The sequence below is a fragment of the Cherax quadricarinatus genome, chromosome 13, assembly GCF_038502225.1.
Source record: "Cherax quadricarinatus isolate ZL_2023a chromosome 13, ASM3850222v1, whole genome shotgun sequence".
Classification (NCBI taxonomy): Eukaryota; Metazoa; Arthropoda; class Malacostraca; order Decapoda; family Parastacidae; genus Cherax; species Cherax quadricarinatus.
This window is the reverse complement of record NC_091304.1, coordinates 51,117,903-51,135,945: the sequence shown is the minus strand read 5'-3', so window position 1 is coordinate 51,135,945 and position 18,043 is coordinate 51,117,903. Positions and strand designations below refer to the sequence as shown.

At 37.3% G+C, this 18,043-nt stretch overlaps 1 protein-coding gene across 1 annotated transcript in view; it reads right to left on the bottom strand.

The window, feature by feature from the left end:
- LOC128688473 (ATP-dependent DNA helicase DDX31) overlaps positions 1 to 18,043 on the bottom strand; it is a 90,210-nt gene that overhangs the window by 66,707 nt on the left and 5,460 nt on the right. The window contains exons 2-6 of the mRNA XM_070084751.1: positions 13,071 to 13,246; positions 9,525 to 9,839; positions 6,003 to 6,161; positions 3,289 to 3,393; positions 1,731 to 1,951 (exon numbers count right to left, since the gene is read on the bottom strand). Coding sequence (XP_069940852.1) covers positions 1,731 to 1,951; positions 3,289 to 3,393; positions 6,003 to 6,161; positions 9,525 to 9,839; positions 13,071 to 13,246 — 976 coding nt within the window. The remainder of the gene's footprint in view (positions 1 to 1,730; positions 1,952 to 3,288; positions 3,394 to 6,002; positions 6,162 to 9,524; positions 9,840 to 13,070; positions 13,247 to 18,043) is intronic.

Genomic DNA, 18,043 nt, shown 5'->3' with positions numbered 1-18,043 from the left:
CGGGGCCCCATCGTTCGACTCTAGTACTGGTTCGCTGGTTGGGGGAGAGAGCCTTTCAATGTGTGTACATGCACCGAATAAAGGTTACGTACTCTTTGCATGCCACACATTATAACATGTGATCGATAGGGATACATAAGTAACCCTCACTTAGGAGACTGAAACTTATGACAATGTTTTGGTCCAACTTGGACCATCAACCAGTCACATTGAAATAAGAAGGGAAGGAAGCCAAAATACGAGAGGGGAGGAAGAAAGTGGTAGAATGTGAAATTTAGTGGAGAAAGGTGCATCTGTTGACCACACTGCTGCTGCTGGGAATTTCCTTGCACAGTTGGAGAAAATTATTTCTGCAGGCGAGTACAAACCTGAGCAAAAGTGTTTACTGTTGACAAGACAGATTTACAATGGAAGATGCTCTCAAGAACTTTCATCAGCAAGCAAGAGAAAAGTGCATCTGGATCCAAGGTAGCGAAGGATCATTTCAGTTTACCTTTGTATGCTAGTGTATCAAGCAATTTTAAGTGCAAGCCGATGCTTATTTACTGCTCTCAGAATTCCCATACTTCAAATGGAACACAAAACTCCTTTCTCAGCTATGTGGCAGTAAACAAGACAGCAAGGATGTGTGAGGTCCTATGTACTGACTGGATCAAGATTTAACTTATTCTTTGTGTCAAGATTTAGCTTGTCAGAAAGAACCTTATATTGAAGGTTCACCTCACTCTTAATAACTGTCATAACCATTCTTAACACTGAGTCTATGGAACCAACAGTAAGAGTTACATTTTTACCACTGTGCATCTTTTATACTTCCACTGGATCAATGAGGGATTAAGACATTTAAGGTGATGCAGAAACTCCTACCATCAGTGGATGACAATGCAAACATTGGAGTGCAAGAGCTCTGGCATAAATTTAACACTGCAGATGCAATTGCCAACATTAAAAATGCATAGGATCAAGTTCCCCAACAAATAATAAATGCAGACTGGAGGAAATTATTGTCTAGTGTGGTGAAAATTTTAAAGATTTTCTTTCAAGCAAGTCAGATCCAAGAAACTGTGGATCTGGCAGAATGTCAGGTGAAGCTTTGAGGGTATGCAGGCAGAAAACATGAACGAACCCTTAGAAGATAGGAAGAACACACTGCAGAGGAAATACTGGAGAAGCTCAATTCCCAGACAGAATGGAGGCAGATAACAGAATAAAATGAGGAAGAGCCTGAACCAACACAAATGACACTCCAAGAGATAAGAGTCACTGCATGCTACTGATGAAATTGCAGATTATACTACTGAAAAGGACCCTGACACCTCTAGAAGACCTGCTGTGAAACAGGCTCTGAAGGTGATTGTGCCTTATTGTCACCTGTGTAAAGCACTGCAGGATAAGACACAAGAGAGATGCATTACAGAAAACCTAAATGGTCCAGTACAACCACCAATTAACAACTCTGCCTTGACATCAACCCAAGAATCACAGCCATCCACCTCAGCCAAATTCCACAGCCATTCACCAACCCCTGAGGGCCACACCAATCCTTTCCATGATCATCAACATGCACCTTGTTCTGTATTTTCATTATGTACACTTTACTACATCTAACAACAATATATGTCACAAAAAGCATTAAGTATCGAGAGTATAACCCTATTTTTCCTGATATCGTCAATCCACTGTTTTTAGGAACATAATATTGTTATTCCAGACTATACTGTATATCTTACCTTGTGACACTTCGCTCATAACCCATGTCCAGTAATCTATCAGCTTCATCCAACACCAGGTACTTGACATTTGATAAGCTAAGGGACTTGGTATGATGTAGATGGTCTATTAAACGACCTGGCGTGGCAACCAAGATATTGATCCCCTTACGCAGTCGTGCCTTCTCTGCTTTCTTTTTCTCACCACCAATCAAGTACCCTGGTACCACCCATACACAAGACTGGTGGGGAGGTAAACTCTGATATCAACATTGTTGTTTTAATATACTGAACAGTATTTTGCTACTATAAATAACCTTTACATTAGTAATCTTATTTTCAAACAGCTTAATTATATTAAACCTAGCATTCAAATAATCTAACAACAAATATACAATGTCAAGGAGTTTTTAATTTCCCAGAAATGCCCTGTACAAATGAAGTTTTCAAAATTTATGAAATAAAAGTCACCTAATTTTGTAATAACTACGTGTACAGGTATTTTGAAATAAAATTCCTTATTTATAACACAATTTTAAATCAAGATTTAAAAAAATAACTGAAGTACAGTACAATGGCAAGGGTATGCAGAGCCTTAATTTACTGGATGTTATTTACCACACCCCTAAATGTTGAAAATAAGTAAACCCAAGATTAGACTGATAATTTAATGAATACCTGATGTAGCCAGATAATATAACAATGCCATTATCATATAACACAGCATTAAAATTATATGAAGTGTTTTCAAGAAAACCACAAAGTATTCGAATGCGTACTATTTAATAGGCCAGAGTTTAATGAACATTTTTATCATACTTCGTAGGCCTCTCTATACAGTAAAGGAAAGATGTTTGCTACCAGAAAGTTGAACATTAAAATGGTATAAAATACCGACAGATTGTTAGGTAAGACACATATGCAACAGTTAGGTATCTTTATTTCGAAACGTTTCGCCTACACAGTAGGCTTCTTCAGTCGAGTACAGAAAAGTTGATAGAAGCAGAAGATACTTGAAGACGATGTAATCAGTCCATCACCCTTAAAGTTTTGAGGTGGTCAAAACTTTAAGGGTGATGGACTGATTACATCGTCTTCAAGTATCTTCTGCTTCTATCAACTTTTCTGTACTCGACTGAAGAAGCCTACTGTGTAGGCGAAACGTTTCGAAATAAAGATACCTAACTGTTGCATATGTGTCTTACCTAACTACCAGAAAGTTGTTTATTTTTAGATATGATATATATCAGTATTCCAATACTTGTATAGCAAGTGAAATGAATAATATGACTTTGCTGATCTATGAAATTTCAAATTTATGAATGTACTGTGCAGCTCATTAACAATGCAAGGATTTAATCACCAGGTATATAAATTCACAACCCACAATTCTAATTGTAGAATAAATGTAAAATGTACATTACCAGTACTTAAGTGAAGAATAAATGGATAGTCTAACTGTACCTTACTATTATGTACTGTAGAATATAAGTTTTAACTATACCTTGAACAGATGTAGAATAACAAATAGTTGTAGGTGTACCTTATATAAATGTAGAATATAGAGTTTTAACTGTACCTTACACAATTTTTCAAACCACTGATAACTTTGCAGTGCCAATTCTCTTGTAGGAACAATGATTAGAGAGAGAACACCATCACTTCTCTGGACACGTGGAGTTCGCTGATTGGAAAGAAAAGAATTGCTCTACAGAATTGCAATTATTGATCCATAATGCTTTACAATAATAAAATATGATAAACTAGCATTAAAACAGTCTGATAATGTATGCTGTTCTAAAATTTCTTTGGATAATTAAATTTTTATATAGCACTCTTGTACTAGATTTTATTCATTCAAAATACTGCAAATTATAAGCTTTACAATTAAGTCTTTGATTAATGGGAGACAACTGTAGTGTGCTGTGTTCTGTGCTCCTGAAACAGCTATTAAATTCTTACTGGACTATGATATATATTTTCCCTAAACCAAAAATAATTTTTAAGCATCTTGTTTACATTTTATATTTCTCCTCCCTGGATACCCTTTATATATACCTTTATTAACCCTTTGGGGGTCGACAGGTCCTCACAGAGACTAGTTCTCAGGGTTGGCCAAATTTAAAAAAAAAAAATAAAAAAAAAAAAAAAAAAAAATTTTGAAAAGATAGAGAATCTTTTCCCGATCATAATGACACCAAAAGTATGAAATTTGATGGAAAACTTATGGAATTATGCTCTCGCGAAGTTAGCGGTCTCAACGATGTTCATGCATCAGCGATTTTGCCCACTTTGAGCCCTATTTTCGGCCAATTCCAGTGTACTAGTCAACAAAAATCATAACTATTTTGCTAGAACTCCATTTTTTCTATCGAATGAGTGCAAGAAACCACCCATTTACTGATTTCAACTATCCAATAAAGTGGTCAGAATTTAGCAATTTTGCCAATTTCACACAAATTTCAAAAGATGCCAATTTCCGAATAGGGTCCAGAATAAACAAGAAAGACATTCCTGGCACTAAAATAACAAGTTCTCTGTTCGTTAGTCACATCCCCAGGCCCATCTTATATTTCTTTGGCTTTCCACTTTGAATTTTTATTCTTACAAAAAAATAAGATTTACTGTTATGCAGACTACTGCATTAGTGTAGAAATGGTATAAATAATATCAGCGCACTTGTGAAAGAATATTAGACTCACCAGTTGATGTGTATTGGACGCTTGGCATGATTTGTTTACTTTTGAACTTTGGTAAAAATCGAACATTTCTGCTACTTTGAGCTCAATTTCAAGGTACTTTTCATTGTAAAACCAGTCAAAATCATCTCAATTTCTGTAATATGTCTTTCATTCTATAAAACGAGACCAAGAAAACTAGAATACAACAATAAATACCATACGAAAATACAGTGCAAAGTCGCTGTTATAATCCAAAAACATGGTCAAAGTTTTTTTTTTTCTCATTACGCACTGTGTGCTGCTGGATTTTTTTATACTGCGCACACTGACCACATAGACCCATTCTTACATATGTAGGCCTACCAGCTTTCTCTCACTAGATTTGAGGGTGCTAGAATTTAGGCGTACTAGTACGTCAAAAACCCTGGGTCATAAGATGTACTAGTACGTCCGAAACCCTCCAAAGGGTTAATAATTAGGAGAAAACTTCAGGTTCATTTGTTTAATGGTAAAAGTAACAGTGAGAGTCAGATAGCGGTCTTATTGTGACCTACATACAGGTCTGTTAAAATTAGACTTCCTCTATTTCTCGGATAAAAAAATATAACCAGGAAAGACTGGTCATGATTTACAACTTCCCAATAACTGAATCAGACCTACTAAAAATGCATAAAACAGACTGGGATTTGTAGAGAGGGCCTTACCCATCCTGAGGAATATCGGCAAAAATCGAGTATTTCCACTATTTTGAACTCAATTTTAAGCTACTTTCAGTCCTAAAATTGATCAAAATCATCTCTATTTCAGTAGAACGTCTTCCAATTTACCAAACGATATAAAGAAACAGCTAATAAAACCATAAAAACCATCAAAAAAAAAAAACTCAAATTTGCTACTTTAAACTGTAGTACACACTGTCATAGTCTTGTTTTCCTATCATGCACCAAGTGGGGCAGTATTTTTATATTAACTGCACAGATCCATTCTCTCATATCCAGGCTAAAATTTACTACTCACAGTTATCTAAGTGAGATGGGCTCATGATGTAGAACTATCAGGGACCCTGAACTCAATGATGGACTGTAAAAGGGTTAAACAACTTGGCTCACAACCACCAAGTCAATGTTTTAAACATGAAATACCCTACAGATAGCTAATAAAAAAAATTTGGTACAAAGTTACACTGTTCCCAAACAATTAACAAAAAAATACAAACTGGTGAATGTGTGGCAGATACTGGATTAGAAAAAAAAATCAACCCCTCACCTCTACTTGTTATTAAAAAGCTATTAAAATTTCTCATGATTTAAAAACAAATGGAAATGGGAAGTACAATGCCTGTACTTTAAAGGAGGGGTTTGGGATATTGGCAGTTTGGAGGGACTTCAGAACTGTCGTATATGAGCGCCTCTGTAAAGACTGATTATGTATGAGTGAGGTGAAAGTATTGAATGGGGATTTTCTCTCTTTTTGGGTCACCCTGCCCTGGTGGGAGACAACCGATGTGTTGGGAAAAAAAAAAATGTAACTTTGCAGCAGATCTCTAAATAAGAAGCTGGTGCACATAAACAAAATGGGCAGTATAACAAGAGAAGAGATCTAAGTCAATTACCATCATGAGGTTATGAATGATGGGTAGTGCATAGGTCAGTGTCTTGCCTGAGCCTGTCTGAGACTTCACTAGTGTGTCTTTACCTTCCAGAATGGGTGGAATGCTCTTTTGCTGCACCACTGTCATTGATTTAAAACCAAGTTTTTCCACATTTGATATCTGAAAAATTTTACAAGTTAACACATCATTATTACAAATGCTAAAATACTAGGTTTAATAAATATTTACAAATAAACCCCAAGATACATTACTATGTACCTCAAACAATACTACTTACATTATACCACTTATCTCACCTATGGCATCTGCACCTGAAAATCTACTGCACCAAATCACCTAAAACCATTAATAACCCAACAACAAGCAGCTGTGCAGACTATCACCCTTTCCAGTGCCAGACAACACACTCCCCCACTCTTCAAAAGCTTGAGCTTACTTAATATACAGGATATAAACTTATACTACTGTGCTTACTACAATATATTTTCATCCCAAGCTTATAGTGAGTAATGAATATATTTACTGTAGGAAGTCTGAATAAATGAATAATGGGAGTAACTGAAAACCACTTCATTAGCAAAATGCCGTAAAGCTAAGCACCATAAAGCAGGGCCAGCCTGTATATACGTATACAGACTATTAAATTACAACATAATCATTCCTCTGAAAGTACTTCTTAAATAATAAGACAAGATGAGAGAAAAATTCTTAGCTATACCCCTTCACTGCAACCTGAAAATCAATGCTCACATCCAACACATATTTAAGAAAATTTTGAAATCTGTGGTCATGCACTACATTCCTCAAGGAACATTACTCACTAATCTATCTAGACCTCACTTTTAGTATCTGCTGCCTGTGGATCAACAGCAGCAACAACCTACAACCTATTATGACCCAGAAGAAATCAGCTATTAGAATAATCACCCATTTAGGTTACAGACAACACACATCCCTTACAAAATATGCACACTGTGCCCACTTAGTACTATTCTGCACTGCAAAACACACACATACTAAGAACCCAAGCACTGACATAGTGCGAACTTCAACCCAGCATTCTGACTTCCTTGAGAACTGCAAAACACACACATACAAAATAAGAACCCAAGTACATTTTCCTGACATACCAAGAGTTTGACTCAACCTATCCAAGAACTTCATGTGAATGAAGGGTCCTAAAATTTGGAATTGAAGCCACCTGCTTCAAGAGTTTTTTAAAAAGTACCTCCTTCAGCTAACCTAAATTCTGCATTGACTAATTACGTATTTCAAAACCCAACTGATCAACATCATCCTTTCTTATCTAATTCATATTAGCATTCACTACCACTAGTTTATGCCCACAAGTCATAACCACTACAAATAATATAACACACCGTCTTATAAAAATAATCTAGACTGTTGGAGTTAATATCAGATTGTAAACTATAGCATTCAAGTAAACCAACTTAATCTAAAATGCGACAGTCTGGAGTTTTGAGACTCTCCGATCGCGGGTTCTAACCCGGCCCGTGGTACGGTTTTTTTTTTTTTAATCTCAAAAATGTCAAGTTAAAAGCTCATCTTAAGACTGCCCAGAATGCTCTGCATAACCAGGGCTTTCTATAAAGTATGCCAAAAATGTCAACTATTCCTGTATTAATTATATTATGTAATTTTGCAGAAATAAATATAATCATCATTAAAAAACACCAGAATTTATAGAGGTCTATATTGATTGGAGTACATGTATATTTTGTAAGATTTACCTGACATGCTATGCATTCATGAGACAAAATGAGGACCACCAACCTTTTCATGTATTTAACAGGCTTCTTTTTCCACACATGTATGACAGGACAGTGATTGCTAGCTAAATATTTTATAAATACGTAATTTATGTGTAGCAACCTTAAATGCAAAGAACATAATAATCTGATACTGTACATCTTGGTCTCAAAACACAACATATACATGTTTAACATACACTTATTATCTTATTTCTGACGATACAAAAAACTTTTAGATAGAGATGTGCTGTTGACAGTATTTAAGAAAAGACAAGTGTAGAGCATACTTTATTGTGACACTATTTCGAAGTGAAGCCAATGATAAAGAGCCACTACTGGGAATATTGAAGAAAAGACCCTAGTGCACAAAGTTTTCATTTTGACAAAGTTTTGCTCCTTGTACATCTTGACAATACTTTCAATACTGTTGACAGTATGCCTATGCAGCAACATGGAAATTTTATCACTGACTTCATAAAGCTCTACAGAGTCTAAACAGTTATGTTAAAAGCTTACTTTTCACCAGTGTCTTTCTTTAAATTAACCCCTTGACTGTCGCAACCCCAAATCCTGAGGTGTCTCCTGGTGTCGCAAAATTTAAAAAAAAAAAAAATTCTTATGAAATGATAGAGAATCTTTCCCCGATTGTAATGACACCAAAAGAACGAAATCTGATGGAAAACTGACAGAATTACGTTCTCGCGTAGTTAGCGACCTCGGCAATATTTACGAATCGGCTACTTTGCCCACTTTGAGCCCTATTTTCGGCTAATTCCATTGTTCCAGTCAACCAAACTCATAGCTATTTCTTTAGAACTCCATTTTTTCTATCGAATGAGTACAAGAAACTGCCCATTTACCAATTTTAACTATCCAATAACGTGGTCAGAAATTTGCAATTTGGCCAATTTCACGAAAATTAAAAAATATGACAATTTCAAAATAGGGCCCAGAATGAACAATGCAGACACTCCTGGCTCTAAAATAACATTTTCTTCATCAGTTCTAGGAGGCCTGGTCAGTCACGTCTCCAGGCCCCTTTGATATTACTCTTGCTTTCTATTTAGAATTTTTATTCAAACAAACAATGGAAGATTTACTGTTATGCAGACTACTGCAATATTGTAATAATTGCATAAATAATGTCAACCCATTCATGACTGCATATTAGAATGGCTACTTGGACATTTAATGGAAAATGACACCATTTATTTACTTTTGAACATCAGCAAAAATCAAACATTTCCCCTACTTTGAGCTCCATTACTAGGTTCTTTTCATAGTAAAACCAACCAAAATCACATCTACTTCTATAATATGTTTTCCATTCTATCAAATGAGACCAAGAAAATGAGAATACAACCATAAATACTATACGAAAATAGACCACAAAGTCAGCATTTTAATTAAAAAAATGGTCGGAGTTTTATTTTTCTCATTATGCACTGAGTGCTGCAGGATTTTTTTTATATGGTACACACTGACCAAATGGACCCATTCTCTCACATGTGGGCCTACCAGCTTTCTGCTTGATTTGAAGTCGCTAGAATGTATGAGTATATATATATGTCAAAAACGGTGGCTCGTAAGACGTATATATACAACCAAAACAATCAAAGGGTTAATATCTGGATTATTGTTTCGTCAGTACAACATACAGAAATACCAAGAGAGATAAACAGAATAAACTGGGTAGAACACCAAACTGATGTTAGCTAAGCATAAAATACCTCTGCTAACACATACTCACAATTTGTGATGCAATATTTAAGCTGGAGAATGAGTCTTCAGAAAAAACTTTCTCAGATTTTCTACACACATTGGTCTTGGGAATATAAGGAATATCTGGATTCCCAGTGAATAAAGATACAACAATCTCTCTCTTGCTTTCAACTGCCTTGTCTTGTCTGTCTTTCTCCTCATTATCAGCGAAGACTGTCTTGGTAGCATGGAAACTATTTACATCATTTTTGTCTCTCTCTGATAGACCAGACTTTACTCGTTTTGTAGGCGGGCCATTCATGAGGTGTTCTTTCCTTTTTTTGTGGTAATCACTGAAGTAGTTCTGAAAAATACTTAACAATATGGAATTAAGAATGCAATAAAATATATACTTCTTTATTTTACAAAAGGATCAAAATTAATTACAATTAACCCTTTCATAGTCTGTCACATAGGTCTACGTTACTGACACCAGTGTCCGTCAATAGATCTACATTATTGATGCCAGGGTATGTCATGTAGATCTATCTATGTTATTGACTCCAGGGTCCATCACGTAGATCTATGTCATGAGTTCGGCTCGGCTCAAATATGAAAGAATGAGTCTGTACAGTAAGTTTTTATAATTTTTTTTTTTTGCTGTTTCTTGGTATAAAATAATAGAATGGAAAACAAACTAATGAAATAAGGATGATCTTAGTTGGTTTCAGGACCAGTAGTAGTAGTTTAAATTCGGCCTCAAAGTAGCAGAAATAAATCAATTTTTGGTGATTTTCCTGAGGATCAGTAAGACCTCCCCATACACCCTCAGTCTTATTTTATGGATTATTACTGTACCAGGTTTGATTTAAATATGGAGATGCCATAAATCATGACCAATTATTCCGGGGATGTAGGTGGTCCTTACCTGTCCTTAGGAAAATTAGCAAAAATCAAATATTTCTGCTATTTTGAGGCCAATTTCAAGCTACTTCCAGTCCTGGAATCAACCAAAATCATCTCTGTACCAGTATTATGTCTTCCATTCTATCAAGAAACTGCCAATACAACCATAAAATAAAAGCATCATAGAAAGCACTTCAAAATTGCTGTTTTGTTCTTCCCATCATGCACTGCATGAGGCAGGATTTTTTTTTTTTTGTACTGTGCACACTCACCACATAGACCCATTCTCTTATCTACGTCAAAATTTTCCACTCATATCTGAGCGAGCTGGGTGTTAGTTACCTTACACCTACTGTCCCTGTTCACCTAGCAATAGGTACCTGGGTATTAGTGGACAGGTGTGGGTGGCATCCTGGGGGACAAGATTGAAGGACCACAATGGAACTAAAACAGACAGTCCTTAATGATGCACTGACTTTCTTGAGTTATTCTGAGTGGACAACACTGACGTTACTGGGTTATTCTGAGTGGATAACACTGACGTTACTGGGTTATTCTGAGTGGACAACACTGACGTTACTGGGTTATTCTGAGTGGACAACACTGACATTACTGGGTTATTCTGAGTGGACAACACTGACATTACTGGGTTATTCTGAGTGGACAACACTGACATTACTGGGTTATTCTGAGTGGACAACACTGACGTTACTGGGTTATTCTGAGTGGACAACACTGACATTACTGGGTTATTCTGAGTGGACAACACTGACGTTACTGGGTTATTCTGAGTGGACAACACTGACGTTACTGGGTTATTCTGAGTGGATAACACTGACGTTACTGGGTTATTCTGAGTGGACAACACTGACGTTACTGGGTTATTCTGAGTGGACAACACTGACATTACTGGGTTATTCTGAGTGGACAACACTGATGTTACTGGGTTATTCTGAGTGGACAACACTGATGTTACTGGGTTATTCTGAGTGGACAACACTGATGTTACTGGGTTATTCTGAGTGGACAACACTGATGTTACTGGGTTATTCTGAGTGGACAACACTGATGTTACTGGGTTATTCTGAGTGGACAACACTGATGTTACTAGGTTATTCTGAGTGGACAACACTGATGTTACTGGGTTATTCTGAGTGGACAACACTGACGTTACTGGGTTATTCTGAGTGGACAACACTGATGTTACTGGGTTATTCTGAGTGGACAACACTGACGTTACTGGGTTATTCTGAGTGGACAACACTGACGTTACTGGGTTATTCTGAGTGGACAACACTGATGTTACTGGGTTATTCTGAGTGGACAACACTGACGTTACTGGGTTATTCTGAGTGGACAACACTGACGTTACTGGGTTATTCTGAGTGGACTACACTGACGTTACTGGGTTATTCTGAGTGGACAACACTGATGTTACTGGGTTATTCTGAGTGGACAACACTGACGTTACTGGGTTATTCTGAGTGGACAACACTGACGTTACTGGGTTATTCTGAGTGGACAACACTGATGTTACTGGGTTATTCTGAGTGGACAACACTGACGTTACTGGGTTATTCTGAGTGGACAACACTGACGTTACTGGGTTATTCTGAGTGGACTACACTGACGTTACTGGGTTATTCTGAGTGGACAACACTGATGTTACTGGGTTATTCTGAGTGGACAACACTGACGTTACTGGGTTATTCTGAGTGGACAACACTGACATTACTGGGTTATTCTGAGTGGACAACACTGATGTTACTGGGTTATTCTGAGTGGACAACACTGACATTACTGGGTTATTCTGAGTGGACAACACTGATGTTACTGGGTTATTCTGAGTGGACAACACTGACGTTACTGGGTTATTCTGAGTGGACAACACTGACATTACTGGGTTATTCTGAGTGGACAACACTGATGTTACTGGGTTATTCTGAGTGGACAACACTGACGTTACTGGGTTATTCTGAGTGGACAACACTGACATTACTGGGTTATTCTGAGTGGACTACACTGACGTTACTGGGTTATTCTGAGTGGACAACACTGATGTTACTGGGTTATTCTGAGTGGACAACACTGATGTTACTGGGTTATCCTGGGTGGACTACACTGATGTTACTGGGTTATTCTGAGTGGACAACACTGACATTACTGGGTTATTCTGAGTGGACTACACTGACGTTACTGGGTTATTCTGAGTGGACAACACTGATGTTACTGGGTTATTCTGAGTGGACAACACTGATGTTACTGGGTTATCCTGGGTGGACTACACTGATGTTACTGGGTTATTCTGAGTGGACAACATTGATGTTACTGGGTTATTCTGAGTGTTATAACATGTTAACAGAGATACAGTACAAGTATATGAGGATTTACAGAAAATAATGATCCTTCATCGAGGAAAATCATCGAAAAATCGTCGAAATATCCTAAATTTATATGCCATCACTTTGGTTTATCTATAATAAACATAAGCAACTTGTAATTTTCTTTAAATACAAATTACATAATTATATATTTACTCGAATTACTGTTGTACATGAAAAGAAATATTAATTGAATGTTAGGTTTCACGTCTCCAAATTTTAATAACGACAAAATAATAACCCTGGCTGACTTTATTATTATATTTTGCGATTTCGCTATACCAAGCAACAAGTTGTAGTAATCTCACCGAATTCTGATTGTCATCATCCTTAATATTTATTGTGAGAGGCTGCATGGTGACCATGATGGTGGTGTAGCCTGGGTCAGTCAGCGACCCACGGTCCTGCCGCTGCTGCTGCTGCTGATGCTGCTGATGTGGGTCTAACAACCCACCTACAAATATACCACAAAAAACTACTCTCTCTTTGGAAATTTAATATATTAAAATTGCACTACATTCCATAACGCGTTTAATGATGGCAAGCTTTAAAATGAAAATGCGCATTTTGTTAAAATTTAAATTTTTATAGTATTAGTATGTAAGTAAGCTTATTCAGGTACACACAAATACAGTTACACAGATTATTTATCATAAATACATAACAGCAGATGTGTAGAGAACCTAGGATAACCCAGAAAAGTCAGACAAAGTGACTTATTTCCATTGGGGTCCTTATTATCGTAATCTGGTACATTACACTATACAATTTAATTGTATAAATTTAATTTCCATTCATTTAGCTATGTATTTTATAATTAGCGCTTTTTCATGAAATATTAAGCTTTAAAAGGGTTATAGTATTCCATAATTAATGTGCCCCGTAAAGTAAATGTAACGTACAAAACTATGAATACTAATGTCGACTAAGATAAGACGCAATATTAATTGTTAGTATTTTTAGGATCAGTTTCTTGCAGTGTTACCCTAGTAGAGCATAATACAATGTCATAAGAGCTAAAATACATATAAAGTAGCTATCTTTAATGAGGCTTCTTTTATTATTATCATAATTTGACAGAGCAGCCACCATGCGGCTGATGTGGCAACACTGCCTACACTCCATACTCCTCTCTCAACAATAAATACAGATTACAAACTAGTGTTCACTAAAATATTCTACTTATTCCTCAAAAAATTTTAAATATTTTAACTGAAAATGGAAATAAAATTGACATTTTAAAAGAAAATTGAATTTTAATGAAAAATTGTCATTTGTAATAAAATTCAGGCAAAATTAGTAATTATATAATGCGTATCTATTTGTAAAAGAAAAGTGTTGCCAGTAACAAGGGCATTGATAACAATAATAATAATAATAATAATAATAATAATAATAATAATAATAATAATAATAATAATAATAATAATAATAATGTTTTTATTCAGGTCCAGTGTACCGGTTTAAATTCTTGCAAATGTCTTGTATAGTAACTTACGAAGAAGTTAACCTAGGACAGCGCAATAGTCAAACACTGAATTTATAGCAAGAAAGCTGTTGATTAAATGATGGTGAATGTTTCCTTCTCTGGGTTACCCTATCGTGGGAAATGCCTAATGTGGTAAAAAAAATGTGTTCATATATTAACTTTTGCATTATAACCTCATTCTTCTAACTAAATCTGAGTTATATACCGCCCAGCATGGTAGTTCCCATGCAACAGTAACTTTAATAACCTGTCTTAGCTACTGAACCCATAGTAACATACTGGACCACATCTTCATAGCTCTGGTGAAATCTCCCAGCTCAGGTGGACGTATTTCATTACTTTTTTTTATTTTATCAACTGCCTCCTAGCATACATAAGGGGGATTTCCAATAGTCCCCTGACTGTCTTCAAGACTCCTGGCTGTCTTCAAGACCAATGGATATCTTAAGAACATAAGAACATAAGAACGAAGGAACACTGCAGAAGGCCTACTGGCCCATGCGAGGCAGGTCCAAGTCTCCTACCGGCTTAAGCCAATGCACCCAACCTAGTCAGGTCAGGTCACATTGACTTAAGGGAGGAACACGGCAACCGACCTGGTAGCACAAGCTATCAGGTCCAACTCACACCCACCCACATCCACTCATGTATTTATCCAACCTATTTTTAAAGCTACACAACGTTCTGGCCTCTATAACTGTACTCGGGAGTTTGTTCCACTCATCCACAACTCTATTACCAAACCAGTACTTTCCTATATACTTCCTGAATCTGAATTTTTCCAACTTAAAACCATTGCTGCGAGTCCTGTCTAGGCTAGATATTTTCAGCACACTATTTACATCCCATTTATTTATTCCTGTCTTCCATTTATACACCTCAATCATATCCCCCCTAATTCTACGTCTTTCTAGAGAGTGCAGATTCAGGGCCCTTAGTCTATCCTCATAGGGAAGGTTTCTGATACATGGGATCAACTTTGTCATCCTCCTTTGTACATTTTCCAGAGAATTTATATCCATCCTGTAATACGGTGACCAAAACTGTGCAGCATAATCTAAATGAGGCCTAACCAAGGATGTATAGAGTTGAAGAACAACCTGAGGACTCCTATTATTCATGCTTCTTGATATGAAGCCAAGGATTCTATTAGCTTTATTGCGAACACTTATGCACTGTTGTCTTGGTTTCAGATTACTGCTAACCAGAACTCCTAAATCTTTTTCGCAATCCGTAATATTAAGATCTACATTATTTAGTTTATATGTGGCATGGTTATTGTCCTGTCCAACATTTAGAACTTTGCATTTGTCTATATTAAACTGCATCTGCCACTTCTCCGACCACTGCATCAGTCTATTCAAATCTTCCTGGAGTGCTCGAATGTCCTCGTCAGAATGAATTCGACGGCCTATTTTGGTGTCATCGGCAAACTTGCCGATGTCGCTCTTTATGCCCTCATCTATGTCGTTTATGTATATTGTGAACAGCAGGGGGCCCAACACTGACCCCTGTGGAACACCGCTCGTAACGCTTCCCCACTCTGATTTCTCCCCATTTATGCAAACTCTCTGCTGCCTATTTGTCAACCATGCCTCTATCCAGGAAAAAATTTCTCCTCCTATTCCATGTGCTTTAATTTTCCTCAATAGTCTCTGATGTGGGACCCTGTCAAAAGCCTTACTGAAGTCCATATACACAATATCATATTCATTACCATGATCTACCTCCTCAAATACCTTAGTGAAAAAACTGAGGGACTGACCACCTCAAAACTTTAAGGGTGATGGACTGATTACATCGTCTTCAAGTATCTTCTGCTTCTATCAACTTTTCTGTACTTGACTGAAGAAGCCTACTGTGTAGGCGAAACGTTTCATAATAAAGATACCTAACTGTTGCATATGTGTCTTACCTAACAACCTGTCGGTATTTTATACCATTTTAATGTTCAATCTGTCAGACACTGCAACACAAGGGTATCTTGGTACAGACCTGCAATCAACTTCGACAACTTCCACTAGTGAGAGGGGCTGGATTTGAGAGGGACCTGACCTCTCAACATCTGAGTTCTTACCTCTCCTAGTGGCCTACGTCTCACCTCTTGGCGCTATAAAAAGCTCCATCCTGTCACTTCTTCTCCATATTGTTTCATACTATGGAAACAATGCTCTTCTCCAGACTGAGGGACTGACCACCTCAAAACTTTAAGGGTGATGGACTGATTACATCGTCTTCAAGTATCTTCTGCTTCTATCAACTTTTCTGTACTTGACTGAAGAAGCCTACTGTGTAGGCGAAACGTTTCATAATAAAGATACCTAACTGTTGCATATGTGTCTTACCTAACAACCTGTCGGTATTTTATACCATTTTAATGTTCAATCTGTCAGACACTGCAACACAAGGGTATCTTGGTACAGACCTGCAATCAACTTCGACAACTTCCACTAGTGAGAGGGGCTGGATTTGAGAGGGACCTGACCTCTCAACATCTGAGTTCTTACCTCTCCTAGTGGCCTACGTCTCACCTCTTGGCGCTATAAAAGCTCCATCCTGTCACTTCTTCTCCATATTGTTTCATACTATGGAACAATGCTCTTCTCCAGACTGAGGGACTGACCACCTCAAAACTTTAAGGGTGATGGACTGATTACATCGTCTTCAAGTATCTTCTGCTTCTATCAACTTTTCTGTACTTGACTGAAGAAGCCTACTGTGTAGGCGAAACGTTTCATAATAAAGATACCTAACTGTTGCATATGTGTCTTACCTAACAACCTGTCGGTATTTTATACCATTTTAATGTTCAATCTGTCAGACACTGCAACACAAGGGTATCTTGGTACAGACCTGCAATCAACTTCGACAACTTCCACTAGTGAGAGGGGCTGGATTTGAGAGGACCTGACCTCTCAACATCTGAGTTCTTACCTCTCCTAGTGGCCTACGTCTCACCTCTTGGCGCTATAAAAAGCTCCATCCTGTCACTTCTTCTCCATATTGTTTCATACTATGGAACAATGCTCTTCTCCAGACTGAGGGACTGACCACCTCAAAACTTTAAGGGTGATGGACTGATTACATCGTCTTCAAGTATCTTCTGCTTCTATCAACTTTTCTGTACTTGACTGAAGAAGCCTACTGTGTAGGCGAAACGTTTCATAATAAAGATACCTAACTGTTGCATATGTGTCTTACCTAACAACCTGTCGGTATTTTATACCATTTTAATGTTCAATCTGTCAGACACTGCAACACAAGGGTATCTTGGTACAGACCTGCAATCAACTTCGACAACTTCCACTAGTGAGAGGGGCTGGATTTGAGAGGGACCTGACCTCTCAACATCTGAGTTCTTACCTCTCCTAGTGGCCTACGTCTCACCTCTTGGCGCTATAAAAAGCTCCATCCTGTCACTTCTTCTCCATATTGTTTCATACTATGGAACAATGCTCTTCTCCAGACTGAGGGACTGACCACCTCAAAACTTTAAGGGTGATGGACTGATTACATCGTCTTCAAGTATCTTCTGCTTCTATCAACTTTTCTGTACTTGACTGAAGAAGCCTACTGTGTAGGCGAAACGTTTCATAATAAAGATACCTAACTGTTGCATATGTGTCTTACCTAACAACCTGTCGGTATTTTATACCATTTTAATGTTCAATCTGTCAGACACTGCAACACAAGGGTATCTTGGTACAGACCTGCAATCAACTTCGACAACTTCCACTAGTGAGAGGGGCTGGATTTGAGAGGGACCTGACCTCTCAACATCTGAGTTCTTAC